Below are 17702 nucleotides of genomic sequence, written 5' to 3'. Positions count from 1 at the left end.
ATTCTGGAGGTCGGCTGTGCCTTTGATTATAGCCTCGAGGAGGCCTTTCTAACCAAAGTGCTGAAATATCAGAAGCTGAAGCATACCATCTCAGCGAGGCTACAAATTAAAACTTTTAGTCTTAATGTTTCGTAGTCTGGGGCATGTGCACAAGTTGGTTGTGGGGGGCCTTCAGATGGCTGGCCTCTCTAAAAGTAGAGCTAAACAGTAAGCGAGGTACTGCTCAGTATCAGGAAGCCGTGCAGTTTGGAGGAGACGATGTTTTCGGTACCCTTGAATGATGTCTGCCTCATATTTGACCTGTCGGTCATCATGTATGTAACTGTGACCAGCTGCCCAGGCGCTTTGTGTCTGACCAATTCCTAATTTCAACTGCACTGGCAGTGTTTGTGTCCCTTGTGCAAGAAACCCTTGTACTTTTTTTTATGTGGGCACAAATAAATATTTCAAATGTGTCTTTCAGGTGTAGTGTGTGTGTGTGTGTGTGTCTTTCAGGTGTAATTTGTGCGTGTTTCAGATGTGTGTGTGTGTGTGTGTGTTTCAGGTGTAATGTGTGTTTCAGGTGTAGGGTGTGTGTTTCAGGTGTATTGTGTGTTTCAGGTTTAGTATGTGTGTTTCAGGTGTAGTGTGTTTGTGTGTCTGTTTCAGGTGTAATGTGTGTGTGTGTGTGTTTCAGCTGTAATGTGTGTGTGTGTGTTTCAGCTGTGTGTGTGTGTGTGTTTCAGGTGTAATGTGTGTGTTTCAGGTGTAGTGTGTGTGTGTGTTACAGGTGTAATGTGTATGCGTTGCAGGTGTAGTGTGTGTCTGTGTGTGTGTTTCAGGTGTAATGTGTGTGTGTTCCAGGTGTAAGTGTCACGGCCATGCCAGTGAGTGTGTAAAGAACGCCGCAGGTCGTCTGGTGTGCGACTGTAAACACAACACAGCGGGCGATGACTGTAACGTGTGCAAAACTTTTTTTAACGATCGTCCATGGAGACGAGCGACGGCCGACAGTGCTAACGAGTGTCTGCGTAAGTCTCACATTTTACTGCACCTCTGACCGTTTTATTGCACCTCTGACCGTTTTACTGCGGCTGCTCCCGCCTCACTCTGCTGTCTCCGCACCCTCAGCCTGTGACTGTAATGGGAAAAGTTCTGAGTGTTACTTCGATGCCGAGCTCTACCGCGCCATGGGTCATGGTGGTCACTGCAGGAACTGCGCGGACAACACGGACGGCCCCAACTGTGAGCGTTGCCTCGACAACCACCACAGAGATGAGAGCGGCAGCCGCTGTCTGTCCTGCAGCTGCAACGCTGTGGGTGAGTCACCACGGACACGTCTGACGATGTCATGACCTCAGTTTCAGACTCTAACACTGTGTGTGTGTGTCTCTGATTGTGTGTGTGTGTGTGCGCGCGTGTGTGTGTGTGTGCGTGTGTCCAGGCTCCATGACTCCTCAGTGTGATCACAGAGGGATGTGTGCGTGTAAACCTGGTGTGACGGGAGAGAAATGTGACCGCTGTCAGCCGGGATATCACAGTCTGACAGAGGCTGGCTGCAGGTACTACAACACACACACAAACACAGACAGACATACACAGTTTCAGTCAGTGTGTGAGTGTTGCCCCCTGCTGGCTAACCCCTCCTCTCTCTTTCTCTCTCTTTCTTTCACTCTCTCTCTTTTTCTCTCTCTCTCTCTCTCTCTCTCTCTCTGTGTGTGTCAGAGCGTGCTCTTGCTCGCCCTCTGGCAGCACTCAGGAGTGTGACGTGAACACAGGTCAGTGTCGCTGTAAAGACAACGTGGAGGGCTTCACCTGTGACAGGTAATGTCTGCTGTTGAACCTGATCATTTTTATTTATTTATCTGTATAAACCACTGTATGAGTTGTACTGCCCTGCCTCTCACGCCCCCCGACACGTCACCGAGCCCCCCCAGGGAGGCCCACCCCACTATTTGAGAAGTACTGTTATTCTGAACAATGTTTTTCTGACAACGAAAAAACCTGTGTGTGTGTTTGTGTGTGTGTGTGTGTGTGTTACTTTGTCTGTATGTGTGTCTGTGTGTCTGTGTGTGTGTGTGTGTGTGTGTGTGTGTGTGTGTGTGTGTGTGTGTGTGTGTGTGTGTGTGGTTCAGGTGTAAGCTGGGCTTCTTTAATCTGGATCAGATGAACCCTCTTGGATGTACTCCGTGCTTCTGTTTCCAGCACTCGTCTGTGTGTGACAGCGCCGACGGCTTCAGCGTTCACACCATCAGCTCATCCTTCCACACAGGTAACAGACCACGCCCACCACTGGGCATTAGAGTCACCTGTAACCAGCTGTCAATCACTCTGTGTCCTCTCTCTCATGTGTCCTCACTCTCTCTCGTGTCCTTACTCTCTCTCATGTGTCCTCTCGTGTCCTATCTCTCATGTCCTTTCTCTCTCTCGTGTCCTCTCTCATGGTTCCTCACTCTCTCTCATGTGTGCTCTCTCTCACGTGTCCCCACTCTCTCTCATGTGTGCTCTCTGTCTCTCATGTGTCCTCACTCTCTCTCATGTGTCCTCTCTCTCATGTTTCCTCTCTCCCTCTCTCTCTCTCTCATGTCCTCAGATGATGAACAGTGGACAGCTCAGCAGCGTGATGGATCCAGTGTCTCTGTCCTCTGGTCTCCAAGTGAACAGGAAATCTCCCTCATGTCTGATAATTATTTACCCATGTACTTCATCGCCCCAGGTACATACACACACATGCACAACCACACAGAGTGACTGTGTTGCCATGGTAACACTGCTGCCGTCACAGGAAAGTTCTTGGGGAACCAGATGCTGAGTTTCGGACAGAACCTGACGCTGAGTTTCCGGGTCGACCGTCGCGACACTCGTCTGTCGGCGGAGGATCTGGTTCTCGAGGGAGGCAGCCTGAGAGTGGCCGTCCCCCTTATTGCCCAGGGCAATGCCTACCCCAACGAGAATATGCAGACATACGTGTTCAGGTGAAACAATGTTTCCGATCCATTGGATTAATCTCAGATTAATTTGATAATCTAGATCTAGAAGTCTAAAGTAGTAATTCTGAAATTCAGGTTTAGTAACTTGTATTGTCTCTTCATTTGTGAAAATAATCTGTGATTTTTTTTTTTAATCTGTAATCTATTTTTTACATCCTGTTAAATTGTAAATCTGGACTAAATTTGAGAACGTCTGGTTCTGGTCCAGGCTCCATGACAGCACAGATTATCCCTGGAGGCCGACCATCAGCCACTCCGACTTCCAGAAACTTCTCCACAATCTGACGGCCGTGAAGATCCGGGGCACCTACAGCGAGAGGAGTACGCCACGCAAAATCGCAACTCTATGCAAAACATCACAAACTCTACACAAAACATTGCAACTATGTACAAAACATCAAAAACTCTATGCGAAACGTCGCAAACTCTACGCGAAACATCGCAACTCCCCGTAAAACATCATAAACTCTACGCGAAACATCGCAACTCTGTGCAAAACATCGCAAACTCTACACGAAACATCGCAACTTTATGCAAAACATCACAACTCTGCATGAAACATCAAAAACTCTACACGAAACATCGCAACTCTACACGAAACATTGCAACACTGCAAAACATTGCAGACTCTACACGAAACATTGCAACTCTGTGCAAAACATCACAACTCTACGTTAAGCATCGCAACTCTACGCGAAACATTGCAACACTGCAAAACATTGCAACACTGTGCAAAACATTGCAACACTGTGCAAAACATCGCAACACTGTGCAAAACATCACAAACTCTACACGAAACATCGCAACTCTATGCAAAACATTGCAACTCTACGCTAAACATTGCAACTCTACACGAAATGTCGTAACTCAAACGTCGTAGTGCAAATGTTGTGACTCTTCACCAAACTTTGCGACCCATTTAGTGAAATCATTTAATCAGTTATTGTCTCTCCAGGTGCTGGTTACCTCGACGACGTCTCTTTGGTGACAGCAAGACGTGGTCCAGGTGTCCCCGCCCGTTGGGTGGAGCAGTGCACGTGTCCTCAGGGTTACCAGGGGCAACACTGTGAGCAGTGCACTCTGGGATTCCGGCGTGGACGACCTGAGCTTGGATCGTTCAGCTCCTGTGAAGCGTGTAACTGTAACGGACACAGCGATGCCTGCAACCCTGACACAGGTAAATCTGCTGTAACCAGGCTTTAACTAGGCTTTAACCCAGCCGTAACCCGGCCGTAACCAGGCTGTAACCCGGCCGTAACCAGGCTGTAACCCGGCTTTAACCTGGCTGTACTTGTAAAGGTAAGCCTTTAACCCTGTGTTTAAACTGTGGTTTAACTAGTTTAGCCTGATTTAACACAGGTTTCACCTGGTTCAGCATTCGATTATCTAGCTTAACTTGTTGAACTGTTTATCTTGGCTCATAAATAATAGTTAGTGAAGTTGTTGTTAATCTGCTTGACCTGTTTGTGTGTCAGGAGCGTGTGACTGTCAGCACCACACGTCAGGTTTAAGCTGTGAACGTTGTAAAGATGGTTTCTATGGCGACGCCACTCAGGGAACAGTGGACGACTGTTCGCCATGTCCGTGTCCGACCGGCGCCACCTGTGCCGTCGTCCCCAAGACCAGAGAGGTGGTTTGTACCAACTGTCCTGTGGGAACCACAGGTACGACCTCAGCCACGCCCACTCACCTGTATTTCACTCACCTGTCACTCACTCACCTATCTGTCTGTCACTCACTCACATGTCTCTCACTCACCTGTCTGTCTCTCACCTGTCACTCACTCACCTCTCCCTGACCTGTCACTCTCTCACCTGTCTGCCTGTCACTCACCTGTGTGTCTGTCACTCACCTGTCTATCACCTGTGTCTCTCACTCACTTGTGTCTGTCTCTCACCTATCACCTGTGTGTCTGTCTCTCACCTGTTCGTGTGTCTGTCACTCACCTGTCTATCACCTGTGTGTCTGTCTCTCACCTGTTACGTATGTCTGTCACTCACCTGTCACCTTTGTGTCTGTGTCTCACCTGTTACCTGTGTGTCTGTCTCTCACCTGTTACCTGTGTGTCTCTCTCTCACCTGTTACCTGTGTGTCTGTCACTCACCTGTCACCTGTGTGTCTGTCTCTCACCTGTGTGTCTCTCTCAGCTGTTACCTGTGTGTCTGTCACTCACCTGTGTGTCTGTCTCTCACCTGTTACCTGTGTGTCTGTCTCTCACCTGTCACCTGTGTGTCTGTCTCTCACCTGTGTGTCTGTCTCTCACCTGTGTCTGTCTCTCACCTGTCACATGTGTGTCTGTCACTCACCTGTCCCTCACCTGTGTGCCTGTCTCTCACCTGTGTCTCTCTCACCTGTATGTCTGTCACTCACCTGTCACCTCTGTGTCTGTATCTCACCTGTCACCTCTGTGTCTGTCTCTCACCTGTGTGTCTCTCACCTGTATGTTACATTACATTACATGTCATTCAGCAGACGCTTTTATCCAAAGCGACTTACAAAAGTGCATTTAAACATTTGGGTACAAATAAGAGCTAGAAGTAAGTAAGAGCTTCAAGTAGAACAAACTATGAAGTGCTAGTCATAAGTGCGATGTACAAGTTGTGTGTCTGTCTCTCACGTGTTACCTGTGTGTCTGTCACTCACCTGTCACCTGTGTGTCTGTCCTGTCACCTGTGTGTCTGTCACTCACCTGTGTCTGTCTCTCACCTGTTACCTGTGTGTCTGTCACTCACCTGTTACCTGTGTGTCTGTCACTCACCTCTCACCTGTGTGTCTGTCACTCACCTGTCACCTGAGTCTCTGTCACTCACCTGTCACCTGTGTGTCTCACTCACCTGTCACCTGTCACCTGTGTCTCTCTCACCTGTATGTCTGTCACTCACCTGTCACCTGTGTGTCTGTCTCTCACCTGTCACCTCTGTGTCTGTCTCTCACCTGTGTGTCTCTCACCTGTATGTTACATTACATTACATGTCATTTAGCAGACGCTTTTATCCAAAGCGACTTACAAAAGTGCATTTAAACATTTGGGTACAAATAAGAGCTAGAAGTAAGTATGAGCTTCAAGTCTCGAGTGAACAGTCTCGAGTTCTGCGAGTGCCTCTGCGATCCTCTCAGTGACGGGGCAGTGAGCCGGTTTGTCGATGCAGAGCGGAGTGGGCGGGCTGGGGTGTAGGTTTTGATCATGTCCTGGATGTAGGCTGGACGGGATCCGTTTGTAGCGTGGAACGCAAGCACTAGAGTCTTGAAGCGGATGCGAGTAGCTACAGGAAGCCAGTGAAGGGAGCGGAGAATTTTGGTAAGTTTAAGACCAGTCGAGCTGCCGCATTCTGGATGAGTTGCAGAGGTCGTATGGCGCATGCAGGACGACCAGCCAGGAGGGAGTTGCAGTAATCCAAGCGTGAGATGACAAGAGCCTGGACCAGAACCTGTGCCGCCTTCTGGGTTTGAAGAGGCCGAATCCTTCGGATGTTGTGCAACATGTGTCTGCAAGATCTAGCTGTTGCAGCAATGTTGGCAGTGAGGGAGAGATGGTCGTCAAGTGTCACACCCAGGTTCCTTGCGGTATGAGAAGGAGTTACCACAGAGTTGTCGAGGGTGATGGTTAGATCTGTGGTGGGAGAGCCCTTTCCTGGGAGAAAAAGAAATTCAGTCTTGTCGAGATTGAGTTTCAGGTGATGGTCAGACATCCACTGAGAGATGTCAGTCAGACAAGCGGTGATCCGTTCTGCTACCTGTGTGTCGGAGCTGGAAAAAGAGAGAATGAGTTGGGTGTCATCGGCGTAGCTGTGATAGGAAAAACCATGAGAGCGAATAACCGAACCAAGAGAGTTGGTGTATAGAGAGAAGAGGAGAGGGCCCAAGACAGAACCCTGAGGGACCCCAGTAGCTAGAGGACAGGGTTCCGACACGGATCCTCTCCAGGTTACTCTGTATGTTCGGTTTTGAAGATAGGACGTAGGAGTAGGGTAAGTGCAGAGCCTGAGACACTTAGTTCTTGAAGGGAGGAAGTAAGGATGTGGTGGTTAACTGTGTCAAACGCTGCAGAAAGGTCCAAGAGGATGAGCACAGAGGAGAGAGAGGCAGCCCTGGCAGTGTGGAGTTGCTCAGTGACAGCAAGAAGTGCAGTTTCGGTTGAGTGACCTGCTTTAAAACCAGACTGAAGAGGATCAAGAAGGTTGTTCCGGTGAAGGTAGGATGAGAGTTGATTAAAGATAGCGCGCTCCAGAGTTTTGGAGAGAAAAGGAAGAAGAGAGACAGGTCTGTAGTTATTTACTTCAGACGGGTCAAGGGTGGGTTTTTTAAGGAGGGGGGTCACTCTGGCCTCTTTAAGAGAGTCCGGAAAGCAACCAGATGATAGCGATGTGTTGATGAGGTGGGTGAGGAAAGGAAGAAGATCAGAAGCAATTGATTGAAGAAGGTGAGAGGGGATAGGGTCAAGGGGGCAGGAGGTGGGGCGGGCAGAGGTTATTAGGGAAAGAACTTGATCCTGAGATAGAGGGGAGAAAGAGGATAGAGAAGGGGCTGAATGTGTGGTTGGTAGAGTGGTGAGATCAGGAGGTGGGGTTGAGAAAGAAGAGCGAATGTCATCTATATGTATGTCTGTCACTCATCTGTCACCTGTGTGCCTGTCTCTCACCTGTGTGTCTGTCTCTCACCTGTCACCTCTGTGTCTGTCTCTCACCTGTCACCTGTGTCTGTCACTCACCTGTGTGTCTCTCTCACCTGTATGTCTGTCACTCACCTGTCACATGTGTGTCTGTCTCTCACCTGTGACCTGTGTGTCTCTCACCTGTCACATGTGTGTCTGTCACTCACCTGTCCCTCACCTGTGTGCCTGTCTCTCTCTTACCTGTATGTCTGTCACTCACCTTTGTGTCTCTCTCTCACCTGTCACCTGTGTGTCTCTCACTCACCTGTCTCTCACTCACCTGTCTGTCACCTGTGTGTCTCTCACTCACCTATCTCTCACCTGTCACTCACCTGTGTGTGTGTCTTGCTCTCACCTGTCTCTCACCTGTGTGTCTGTCTGTCACTCACCTGTGTGTTTCTCTTAGGGGTGGGCGGTATACCGGTGTCATAGTCAGCACCGGTGTGACATTGCGCCATGATATGGATTTTGCAATACCGTGATAAATCAATTGAGTGCCAATAATCTCCTAATTCTAAATAATAATGCATTACATTTTCTTCAAACGTTCAGTGGTCTGAATATCTGTCCTTATATACTGTATATCTTGTTGCAAATAAAAAAGTAAAACATATTCGGTGGTAAAAGGAGAGTGGCCATTAAATTAGTGTAACGAGCACTTGGGTAATCAATAAAGAAACAACTGCTCAAACATCGCCAAGAAAGGTCGGGGCAATAATATCTGAAAAAAGATGAGTGGCGTGTTGAAACCAGAGGGAGAGACCGAGGCCGCTGGAAGTTGCGCAGCAGATGCCTCCAGACCGCCTTCTTCCCCGAAGACCACACCGGAGCAATAATTGCGTTAGGCCTGAAGGATGCACTTTCTGACTGGTGCTTGGATGAAGCGCGTCTGATGTGCATGACAACTGACAGCGGTGCAAACGGTGCGTGCTCTGGAAATTAATAAATATACGAGACTCGCATGTTTTGGACACAGACTGCACAACGCTATTGGTAAGTTACACTATGTAAACCTAACATTTCATATTCAGAAAATTTGTCAAGTCCTTTTCTGTTTGTATTAAAAAAAGAAAACAAAAACAAATTTAATGCCACCACATTAGTATTGTATTGTTCATTGTTAGTATTGTTTAGCCGTGATTCCTCTGGGGACCGGATCAGAAAGGAAAAAAAACTAAAAATATCAGATTAGAATATTATTAAAAAATATGTACTCCTCCCAAAACCTACCAAAAAAAGTAATACCGTGATATTATGCTGTCACCTTTCAAAAGATGAAAAATACCATGATATTAATTTTAGGTCATATCGCCCACCCCTAGTTTCTCTCACCTATAAGTCTGTCACTCACCTGTAACTCACTGTGTGTCTCGCTCACCTGTATGTCTGTCACTCACCTGTCAACTGTGTGTCTCTCTCACCTGTGTGTCACTCACCTGTGTGTCTCTCACTCACCTGTCAGTCTCTCACTTACCTGTCACTCATTCACCTGTCACTCACTCACCTGTGTGTCTCTCACTCACCTGTGTGATGCCCCGCCCCCTCAGGTAAGCGCTGTGAGCTGTGTGATGATGGTTTCTTTGGCGACCCTCTGGGTGAGAGTGGAGCGGTCAGGACGTGCAGAGTGTGTAAGTGCAGTGACAACATCGACCCTAACGCCGTGGGCAACTGTGACCGTGAGACGGGCGAGTGTCTGAAGTGCATCTACAACACGGACGGCTTCTTCTGCGACCGCTGCAAAGACGGTTTCTATGGCAACGCCATGGCCGCCAACACCGCTGACAAGTGCAAACGTAAGACAGCCATTTATTCTGATGGCCACAAGAGGGTGCTGCCATTTATTACACTAACTTTAATTCTATCTCTCTCCCTGTCTCTCTCTCTCTCTCTCTGGTCCTCAGCCTGCTCCTGTTCTGTCTTTGGCACAGTGGGAGGACAGTTGTCTTGCTCTCAGGTCACAGGACAGTGTCCATGTCTTCCTAACGTGTCTCAGCGTGACTGCAGCGCCTGTGAACTCGGCTTCTTCAACCTGCAGAGCGGCAGCGGCTGTGAACGGTCAGAGCGCCACCTTCAGACCACTCATTTTCCTACACCAAAGCTCATAGAGAAAATCACTGATTTAAGATCACTCACACACACACACACACACACACACACACACAGGAGCTGCTGGTCCTCTATGAGCTTTGGTGTGGGAGAGTGAGTCAACTAAGTTAGTGATCAATTAACTAAGTTAGTGACAGAACCAGGCTCAGAGATGTGCAGTCCTCTGCCTCAACCGGTTGGGGTGAAAGGAAAATGGGGGACAGAAAGGGGGGAGAGAAAGGACAAGAGGGAGATGAGGTAGAGACAGAAGAGAGAGAGAGACCAGGAGCAGATACACAACAGCTGTATCAACAGTCAATGATATCGACTTTTAATTATAGCACAATAATAATGTTGATGAAAATATGATATGGATAGCCTCGAAAACTCGATCTTGTTCCTGCAAGATGAGAATACAGAGAGAGAGAGAGGGAAGGAATGAAAGACACAAACTAGGGAGAGAAAGAGACAAGGTTAATGACATATAAAAAGTCATATTCATACTGTGAGTGTGAGAGAGTGAATGTGCGTGCGCCACAGGAAAATCCCCCAGCAGTCTAGGTCTATAGCAGCATAACCAAGAGGTGGTCCAGGTTTCCCTGAACCAACTCTAACTATAAGCTTTATCAAAAAGGAAAGTTTTAAGCCTAACTTTGAATACAGAGAGAGGCTCCGCCTCCCGAACTGTCATTGGAAGCTGGTTCCACAGGAGAGGAGCCTGGTAACTGAAGGCTCTGCCTCCCATTCTACTCTTACAGACTCTGGGAACCACAAGTAAACCTGTATTTTGTGACCTAAGTGGTCTGTTAGGGTGACAAGGTAAGACTAGGTCTTTAAGATATGAAGGGGCCTGACCATTAAGTGCTTTGTACGTGAGGAGGAGGATTTTAAATTTAATTCTAAACTGTATGGGGAGCCAGTGTAGAGAAGCTAACACTGGAGTTATATGGTCTCTCTTTCTAGTTCCTGTCAGAACTCGTGATGCAGCATTTTGTTCTAACACTTGTTGACTTGTTGGAACATCCTGATAATAAGGAGTTACAGTAATCTAATCTAGATGTAACAAAAGCATGAACTAGTTTTTCAGCAGAATGTTTGTAATTTTCATAATGTTCCGCAGGTGGAAGAAGGCTGTTCTGGAAATTAGTTTTATGTGTGAATCGAATGACGTTTCCTGGTCAAAAGTAACTCCAAGGTTCCTCACAGTGGAACTTGAAGCCATGGTGATGTCATCTAAAGTGACAATGTGATCAGAAAGTTTTTCTCTGAGGTGTTTAGGGCCGAGTATAAAAGTTTAAAAGTAGAAAGTTACAGGTCATCCAGGACTTAATGTCTCTGAGACATTCTGGAGTTGAACAACCAGATTTATTTCATCCGGCCTCATTGATAAATATAGCTGTGTCATCTGCATAACAATGAAAGTGTATGTCTTTCTAATAATGTTCCCTAGAGGAAGCATATATAAGGTAAAAAGTATAGGCCCAAGCACTGAGCCTTGTGGAACTCCACAATTAACTTTTGTTTGTAGTGAGGTTTTATCATTAACATGAACAAACTGGAATCTATCAGATAAGTATGATTTAAACCAGCAGAGGGCAGCACCTGTGATACCAAGAGTCTGCTCCAATCTCTGCAGTAGAATATTATGATCAATGGTGTCAAATGCAGCACTAAGATCTAACAGGACAAGTAAAGAAACTAGACCATTATCTGAAGCAAAGAGAAGATCATTACTAACTTTAACTAGTGCTGTTTCTGTGCTATGGTTTAATCTAAAACCTGACTGAAAATCTTCAAACAGGCCATTAATGCGCAGATATTCACATAATTGACTAGCAACTGCCTTTTCTAAGATTTTAAAAACAAAGGGGAGATTAGATATAGGTCGGTAATTAGCTAAAATATCTGGGTCAAGTTAGTGTAAAGTTAACTAAATGTTAGTCATCAGTTAACTAAATGTTAGTTTAAAGTTAACTGAAGGTTAGTGATCAGTTGACTAAGTTAGTGTAAAGTTAACTTAAGGTTAGTGATTAGTTTACCAAGTTAGTGTAAAGTTAACTAAATGTTAGTTTAAAGTTAACATGAGGTTAATGATCAGTTAACATAAGCTTAGTGTAGGTTAACTAAAGATTAGATTAAACTCTGATGAACACATCCTGGGTCTGACACGATGTCTCCGCCCCCTCAGGTGTAACTGTAATCCCATTGGCTCCACTGATGGTCAGTGTGACATCATCAGTGGTCAGTGTGAGTGTCAGCCCGGCATCAGTGGCCTCCACTGCGACCGCTGCGAGGTCAACTTCTTCGGCTTCAGTTCATCCGGCTGCAAACGTAAGATCCCGGTTACCGTGTTAACGGCAGGTGTGACAGAGGTGGTTCTGACCGTGTGTGTGTGTGTGTGTGACCTGCAGCGTGCGACTGTGACCCTGAAGGCTCTCAGTCGTCTCAGTGTAAAGACGACGGTCGCTGCGAGTGTCGGCCCGGCTTCGTCGGCGCTCGCTGTGACATGTGTGAGGAGAATTACTTCTACAACCGCTCAGTGCCGGGATGTCAGCAGTGTCCGTCCTGCTACAGTCTGGTCAGAGACAAGGTGAGGACGCCACAGCACTACAGGGGGGTGAAGCAGAGGCACGGCAGAGAGTAACGTGTGTGTGTGTGTGTGTGTGTGCAGGTGAACCAGCAGAGGCAGAAACTTCATGACCTTCAGACGCTCATCGATAACCTGGGCTCCGGTCAGGAGACGGTCAGCGATGCAGCGTTTGAAGATCGACTGAAGGAGGCGGAACGAGCCATCATGGAGCTGCTGGAGGAGGCGGAGACTAGCAGAGGTACAGACACACACACACACACACGTCTGACAGGTGACATGTCTCTCTGTCTAAAAACAAACACTTTCTTGATGAGATTCTGTTTCTATGACATCATCAGGAAGTTGGAGTCACATGGTTAATCTGTGTGTGTGACCTTTGACCCCACAGATGTTGACCGAGGCCTGCTGGAGCGTCTGAACACCATCAACAACACGCTGACCACGCAGTGGAACCGCCTCCAGAACATCCGCAGCACCGTGGACGACACCGGCGCTCAGGCCGACCGCGCCCGCAACCGAGTCCGCGATGCCGAAAGTCTGATCAACCGAGCACGGCAGGAGCTCGACAAGGCCAAGGACGCTGTCAGCAAAGTGGTGAGCCAGCCAGCTGTTGTCACGGCAACCGTCATTTACCGACAGAACACATTAACACTCCCTGACCCCGTCTGCAGGACATCAAACCACCAGGAGGCAGCAGCGAGCCCAACAACATGACACTGTTAGCAGAGGAAGCTCGACGACTGGCTGAGAAGTAAAAGGCTCCGCCCACTGTAACTGCACACACATACACACACACACACACTCATTCACTCACTCACTCTCTGCAGACACAAGTTGGACGCCGATCAGATCGAGAAGATCTCCAGAGACGCCAACGAGACGTCGACCAAAGCGTACAACATTCTGCTGAAGACGCTGGACGGAGAGAGCAAGACCAGCCAGGAAGTGGACGAGCTCAACAAGAGGTGAGACAGGAAGTGGTCACTGTCAAGACAGGAAGTGGTGTGAGTGGACTGCCTGACCTGGAGTGTCCTTCTTGCATGTATCACCAGGTATAACGAGGCGAAGGACCTGGCCAAGAACCTGGAGAAACAGGCCAACAAGGTCCAGGCGGAGGCCGAGGACGCAGGAGACAAAGCTCTGAAGATCTTCGCTAACTTGACCAGTTTACCGCCGTTTGACACAAAAGCTCTGGAGGTAAACGCCGTGAGACCTGACTTTGACCCCACCCCCTCACTTCTGTTTGAGCCCGTGTGTGTTCTGTTTTTGGGGGTTTTCAGGAGGAAGCGGGAAAGATCAAGAAAGAGGCGTCAGATCTGGACAAACTGATCGACAAGACGGAGTTGGAGTACAACGACCTCCGAGACGACCTGAAGCTCAAAGAGCAGGAAGTTCGTAAACTGCTGGAGAAGGGCAAGAGTGAGCAGCAGGTACGTTCAGCACCACCATCAGGAAGCTTTGTTTTACTCACCTGCTGGACTCACTGATGTCATGTGACACCTACTTCCTGTTTGTGTCTCAGACAGCAGATCAGCTGTTAGCTCGAGCCGACGCTGCTAAAGCGTTAGCTGAGGAGGCGGCGAAGAAAGGACAGTCCACGTTTAAAGAAGCCGAGGGAATCCTCAACGACCTCAGAGGTCTCTGACTGTCCCCCATCTGTGTGTCCCTGTTTGTGTCTCTGTCTGTCCTCCTTGACTCAGATGTTTTTTCTTGGTTCAGATTTTGATCAGAGAGTCAACGACAACAAGACGGCGGCAGAGGACGCCATGAAAAAGATCCCCGCCATCAACGCCACCATCTTGGCTGCCAACGAGAAGACCCGACAGGCGGAGGCAGCGCTCGGCAACGCCGCCGCCGACGCCCGGGAGGCCAAGAGCAAGGCGGAGGATGCGGAGAAGATCGCCAGCAACGTCCAGAAGGTAAGACACGTGGACACGACGAGGTTACCGCGCTGTCTCGTGCGCTAACGTGTTCCTGTTGTCGTGACCAGGGCTCAGCCCAGACCAAGGAGGACGCAGAGAAGGCGTTCCAAGACGCCAACAAGCTGGATGATGAGGTGGATGACATGATGGATCAGCTGAGCGCTGCCGAGCAGGAGCTGGCGAGAAAGAAGGCGGAGGCTGACGACGACATGATGATGGCGGGAATGGTATGAACCGCGACATGCGTTATCTCAATGACATCAGAGTGACATCAGAGTGACATCACTGTTTCCTGTCTCTGCAGGCGTCCAGCAGCGCCAAGGAGGCCGAGGACAACGCACGCAAGGCCAAGAGCGCCGTGAAGGTGGTCCTGAGCACCATCACCGCCCTGCTGGATCAGCTGGGTAAGAACGAGCTCAATGATGACTAGCGTCCATGTTTGCTTTTGTTAGCAACTATGCCAGCAATTTTGCTGACTTTAGCATTGTTGGTAGCGTCAGTGACGTTAGCAGCCATTGCTAAATTTAGCCAGTTTTACGAACGCTACCAACTATGCTCACTTGAGCTTAGGTGCTAGCATTAGCAATGGCTGCTAATATAATTGTGTGGCGCAGGAAACATCGATAAGGTGGACCTGAGCAAACTGAACCAGATCGACGAGTCGCTGAAGAGTGCCAAGAACAAGATGGCCGACAGTGACCTGGACAGGAAGTTGTCGGAGCTGAACGACATGGCGCAGAAGCAGGAGGACATGATCAAAGACTACGAGTGGCAGATCCGCGGCATCCACAACGACATCAACAACCTCAACGACATCAAGAACACGTTACCCGAAGGCTGCTTCAACACACCCTCTCTGGAGAGGCCATAAGCCCCGCCCCCTCACACGCCCCTCCCCCTCCACATCTAACACTCCGCAAACACGCCGACTTTTACCAAAACCTTTTTTTTTTTACTTTTCTTTTCCACATTCTTGTGTTTTCTTTTACAAGAGAGAAGCCGACATTTGAAAAATCCACGGTAGCGTTTTAACGAGAGAAAAGCAGCTGCTGTCATTTCCACTGCAACCTTGCGGTCACAACACCATGAACTCGCCGGTGAACGGAGGTCGCGCTGAGGTCAACGAACCTCAGAAAAAAAACAAAAAACAACACAATCCCGACATGACTGCACCCGCCCGCTCCATGACAGGAAGCTCCGCCCACATAGTAAACCACCACTTCCTGCTGTCAGAGCGTCACACGTGAAGGAATCCTCCAACGCAATGCTGCGCTTTTTTTACCTGCTGTCACTGATGTCGTCTCTTTTGTCTTCTCGTCTTTTGTTGTTGATGTGATCTTTCTTTTCTCTTGTTATCTCTTTTGTCTTCTTTGTTATTATTCTGTGATCTTGTCCATGAAAGTGACGTGTGGGATAAAAAAAAAAAACAGCCGACGTTTCCGTGCGTGCCACCATGTGCGCGTGCCGCCCCGTGTGTGTGCTGCCGCCCACTGTGGCTTCCACCAATCACGCGTCAGCGTCTCGTCCTCCAGCTAAAATCCAACACTATGCAACTTTGTACATTTGCGTAGCGAGAGTTTTCTCTGATACACTGGTGCTAATAATAATTATTATTTCAAATGTTTTTATTTTTGAGTGAATGTTTTTTATTTGTGTAAATATGACGACAAACGTCGCATCACGTTCAATCACAATCAACGGAAACCTCCTGGTTAATATATACATGTTTCTATGGTAACGACGTCTGTGGTATGTTTATTACTATTATTATTATTATTATTACCAATATTTCATCTGTGTTATTGATTATTTTCACACGTTAATTCAACATAACTGATTTTTTTAGAGTTGACCCATTAACCAATCAGTGCACATTTGAAAGTGGGCGTCGTCCACGCCAAGTTATTTTGTAACAAGCTCGGTCACATGTTGCGACATAGTTTCCTGTTTGAATTTGTGTTTTGTGCCTTAATCTAAAGTTGGGTCGTAACCATGGCGACACCAGCTTCGATGTCACGCCGCTCGGCCCTGACCGCTCTCTTCTCCCTCCACCCACACGGTGGCACTGCACGACGCAGCACACACACATGATGTATAAACAGTATTTTAAGTTATAATGTACCAGTTATTTGTGTGTAACTTTGTGTTTGATGCTTATGTGCTGCGTCGCCTGCATGGCCCCTCCCCGTCTGTCCTGTCACTATGACATCACGATGATGTCGTCATGTTTCCACCTGTGACAACCCCAGTTTGACCCCGCCTGTCCACATGTGCCTGTAAATCGTAACATTTGAATAATTAAAAGTTTACTACGTGAACGTGTGTGTGTGTGTGTGTGTTGTATAGATAATTATTTGGTGACACAGGTTGGGATAATCAAGGAGGGGAAAATAAAGCACTGCAGACAAGGGACAAGAAAACTTCAAAATAAGAGAGGGACCTTCACAATAAAATGGCATCGACATGACAGTGAGACGTTAATAGTGATATCAACAAATGACGTCATGAAACATTTGTTATTGGAAGAGCTGAGTTTATATTTGGAAAGAAAATTCTTATTTGTTTAATTTGGAAAAAGAACACTGTAAAACTACTTATTAATGGAGCTACTATTGATCATCAAGACCTGATAAATGAGGACATTAGAGGTTTTATAGCAACTTGTAAACATCCAGGTTTTCTCAAGATGGTTGAAAAAATAAAACGTACGGAGGATAAGTTTAGAGCAGAGCTCGTCTGCAGAGGTCACCACCGGTCTGAACGCTTTCACAGCAGAATTTTAGTCCTTTTTTGGGACAATATCAGAGAACAGAGGGGTGGAGTGGCTCAGTGGTTAAGACCGGTACCCTGTGTGCGAAAGACATCATAGTCGCAATGGTCGCAAGTTCGATTCCACCCCTGGCTGATTGTACTCAATTCAATTGTAAGTCGCTTTGGATAAAAGCGTCTGCTAAATGACATGTAATGTAACAAAATTCGTCTCCTGTCATGAAGGTCAAAACCCTACAAAGACCCATCACATTACTGGTTTATTGGTGTTTTTTTTCGAAATCCAAAGGAAAGTGGGAGAGATGAGGTGCACGGGAAGAAGCAGGAAAGAGGAAAATATCATATCAAGGATCAGATTTGATCAAACAGGATTGAACAACATCAATAAACACAATACAGACAGATGTGATCACAGTTCAGCATGTTGTCACAGAGAGGTTAGGATTCTAAAGCTGAGAGACATCGATGAGGAATTGGAGTCGGTGGATATATAACAGAAGAACCCAAGTGAGTGTCACTAAATATTATTTCATTTTCTGAAAACCAAATTGATTGGGAGGATATAGGATGTGTGTGTTAGAGTTCTCAACGGGCCTGAAAATTACAACCCGACCCAACCTGCGGGTCTTTACATAGTTTAGTTTCACTTGTATAGTATAGTTTCACTTGACTAAAATAAATGTCAACCATACATGGCTGTAGAAAGAGAACGGTAG

General features: G+C 47.5%; 1 protein-coding gene across 1 annotated transcript; it reads left to right on the top strand.

The window, feature by feature from the left end:
- Positions 1–820: 820 nt before the first annotated feature.
- lamc1 (laminin, gamma 1) lies at positions 821–16535 on the top strand. Its single transcript, XM_044016515.1, has 25 exons — positions 821–1010; positions 1111–1299; positions 1424–1541; positions 1705–1803; positions 2115–2251; positions 2573–2695; positions 2765–2954; positions 3178–3290; positions 3925–4146; positions 4445–4633; positions 9168–9413; positions 9522–9675; positions 11894–12036; positions 12117–12295; positions 12377–12533; positions 12684–12889; positions 12967–13046; positions 13123–13260; positions 13348–13492; positions 13576–13725; positions 13818–13932; positions 14015–14214; positions 14286–14444; positions 14522–14621; positions 14832–16535. Exons 1-25 carry the CDS (start codon positions 827–829, stop codon positions 15086–15088), a joined length of 3993 nt encoding a protein of 1330 aa, XP_043872450.1. The 5' UTR covers positions 821–826; the 3' UTR covers positions 15089–16535.
- Positions 16536–17702: the final 1167 nt, after the last annotated feature.

Source organism: Solea senegalensis, unplaced genomic scaffold (assembly GCF_019176455.1).
Source record: "Solea senegalensis isolate Sse05_10M unplaced genomic scaffold, IFAPA_SoseM_1 scf7180000014572, whole genome shotgun sequence".
In the NCBI taxonomy this organism is placed as follows: Eukaryota; Metazoa; Chordata; class Actinopteri; order Pleuronectiformes; family Soleidae; genus Solea; species Solea senegalensis.
The sequence above is the reverse complement of the archived record's forward strand: the minus strand, read 5'-3'. Positions and strand labels throughout refer to the sequence as shown.

Bases quoted from the DNA above. Each gene is read 5' to 3' on its own strand.
- lamc1 (XM_044016515.1), top strand. From the start codon at position 827: ATGTGTGTGTGTTCCAGGTGTAAGTGTCACGGCCATGCCAGTGAGTGT. The intron at 9,414-9,521 runs GTAAGACAGCCA...TCTGGTCCTCAG, and splicing joins CACCGCTGACAAGTGCAAAC to CCTGCTCCTGTTCTGTCTTT. The intron at 13,047-13,122 runs GTAAAAGGCTCC...CACTCTCTGCAG, and splicing joins GCTCGACGACTGGCTGAGAA to ACACAAGTTGGACGCCGATC.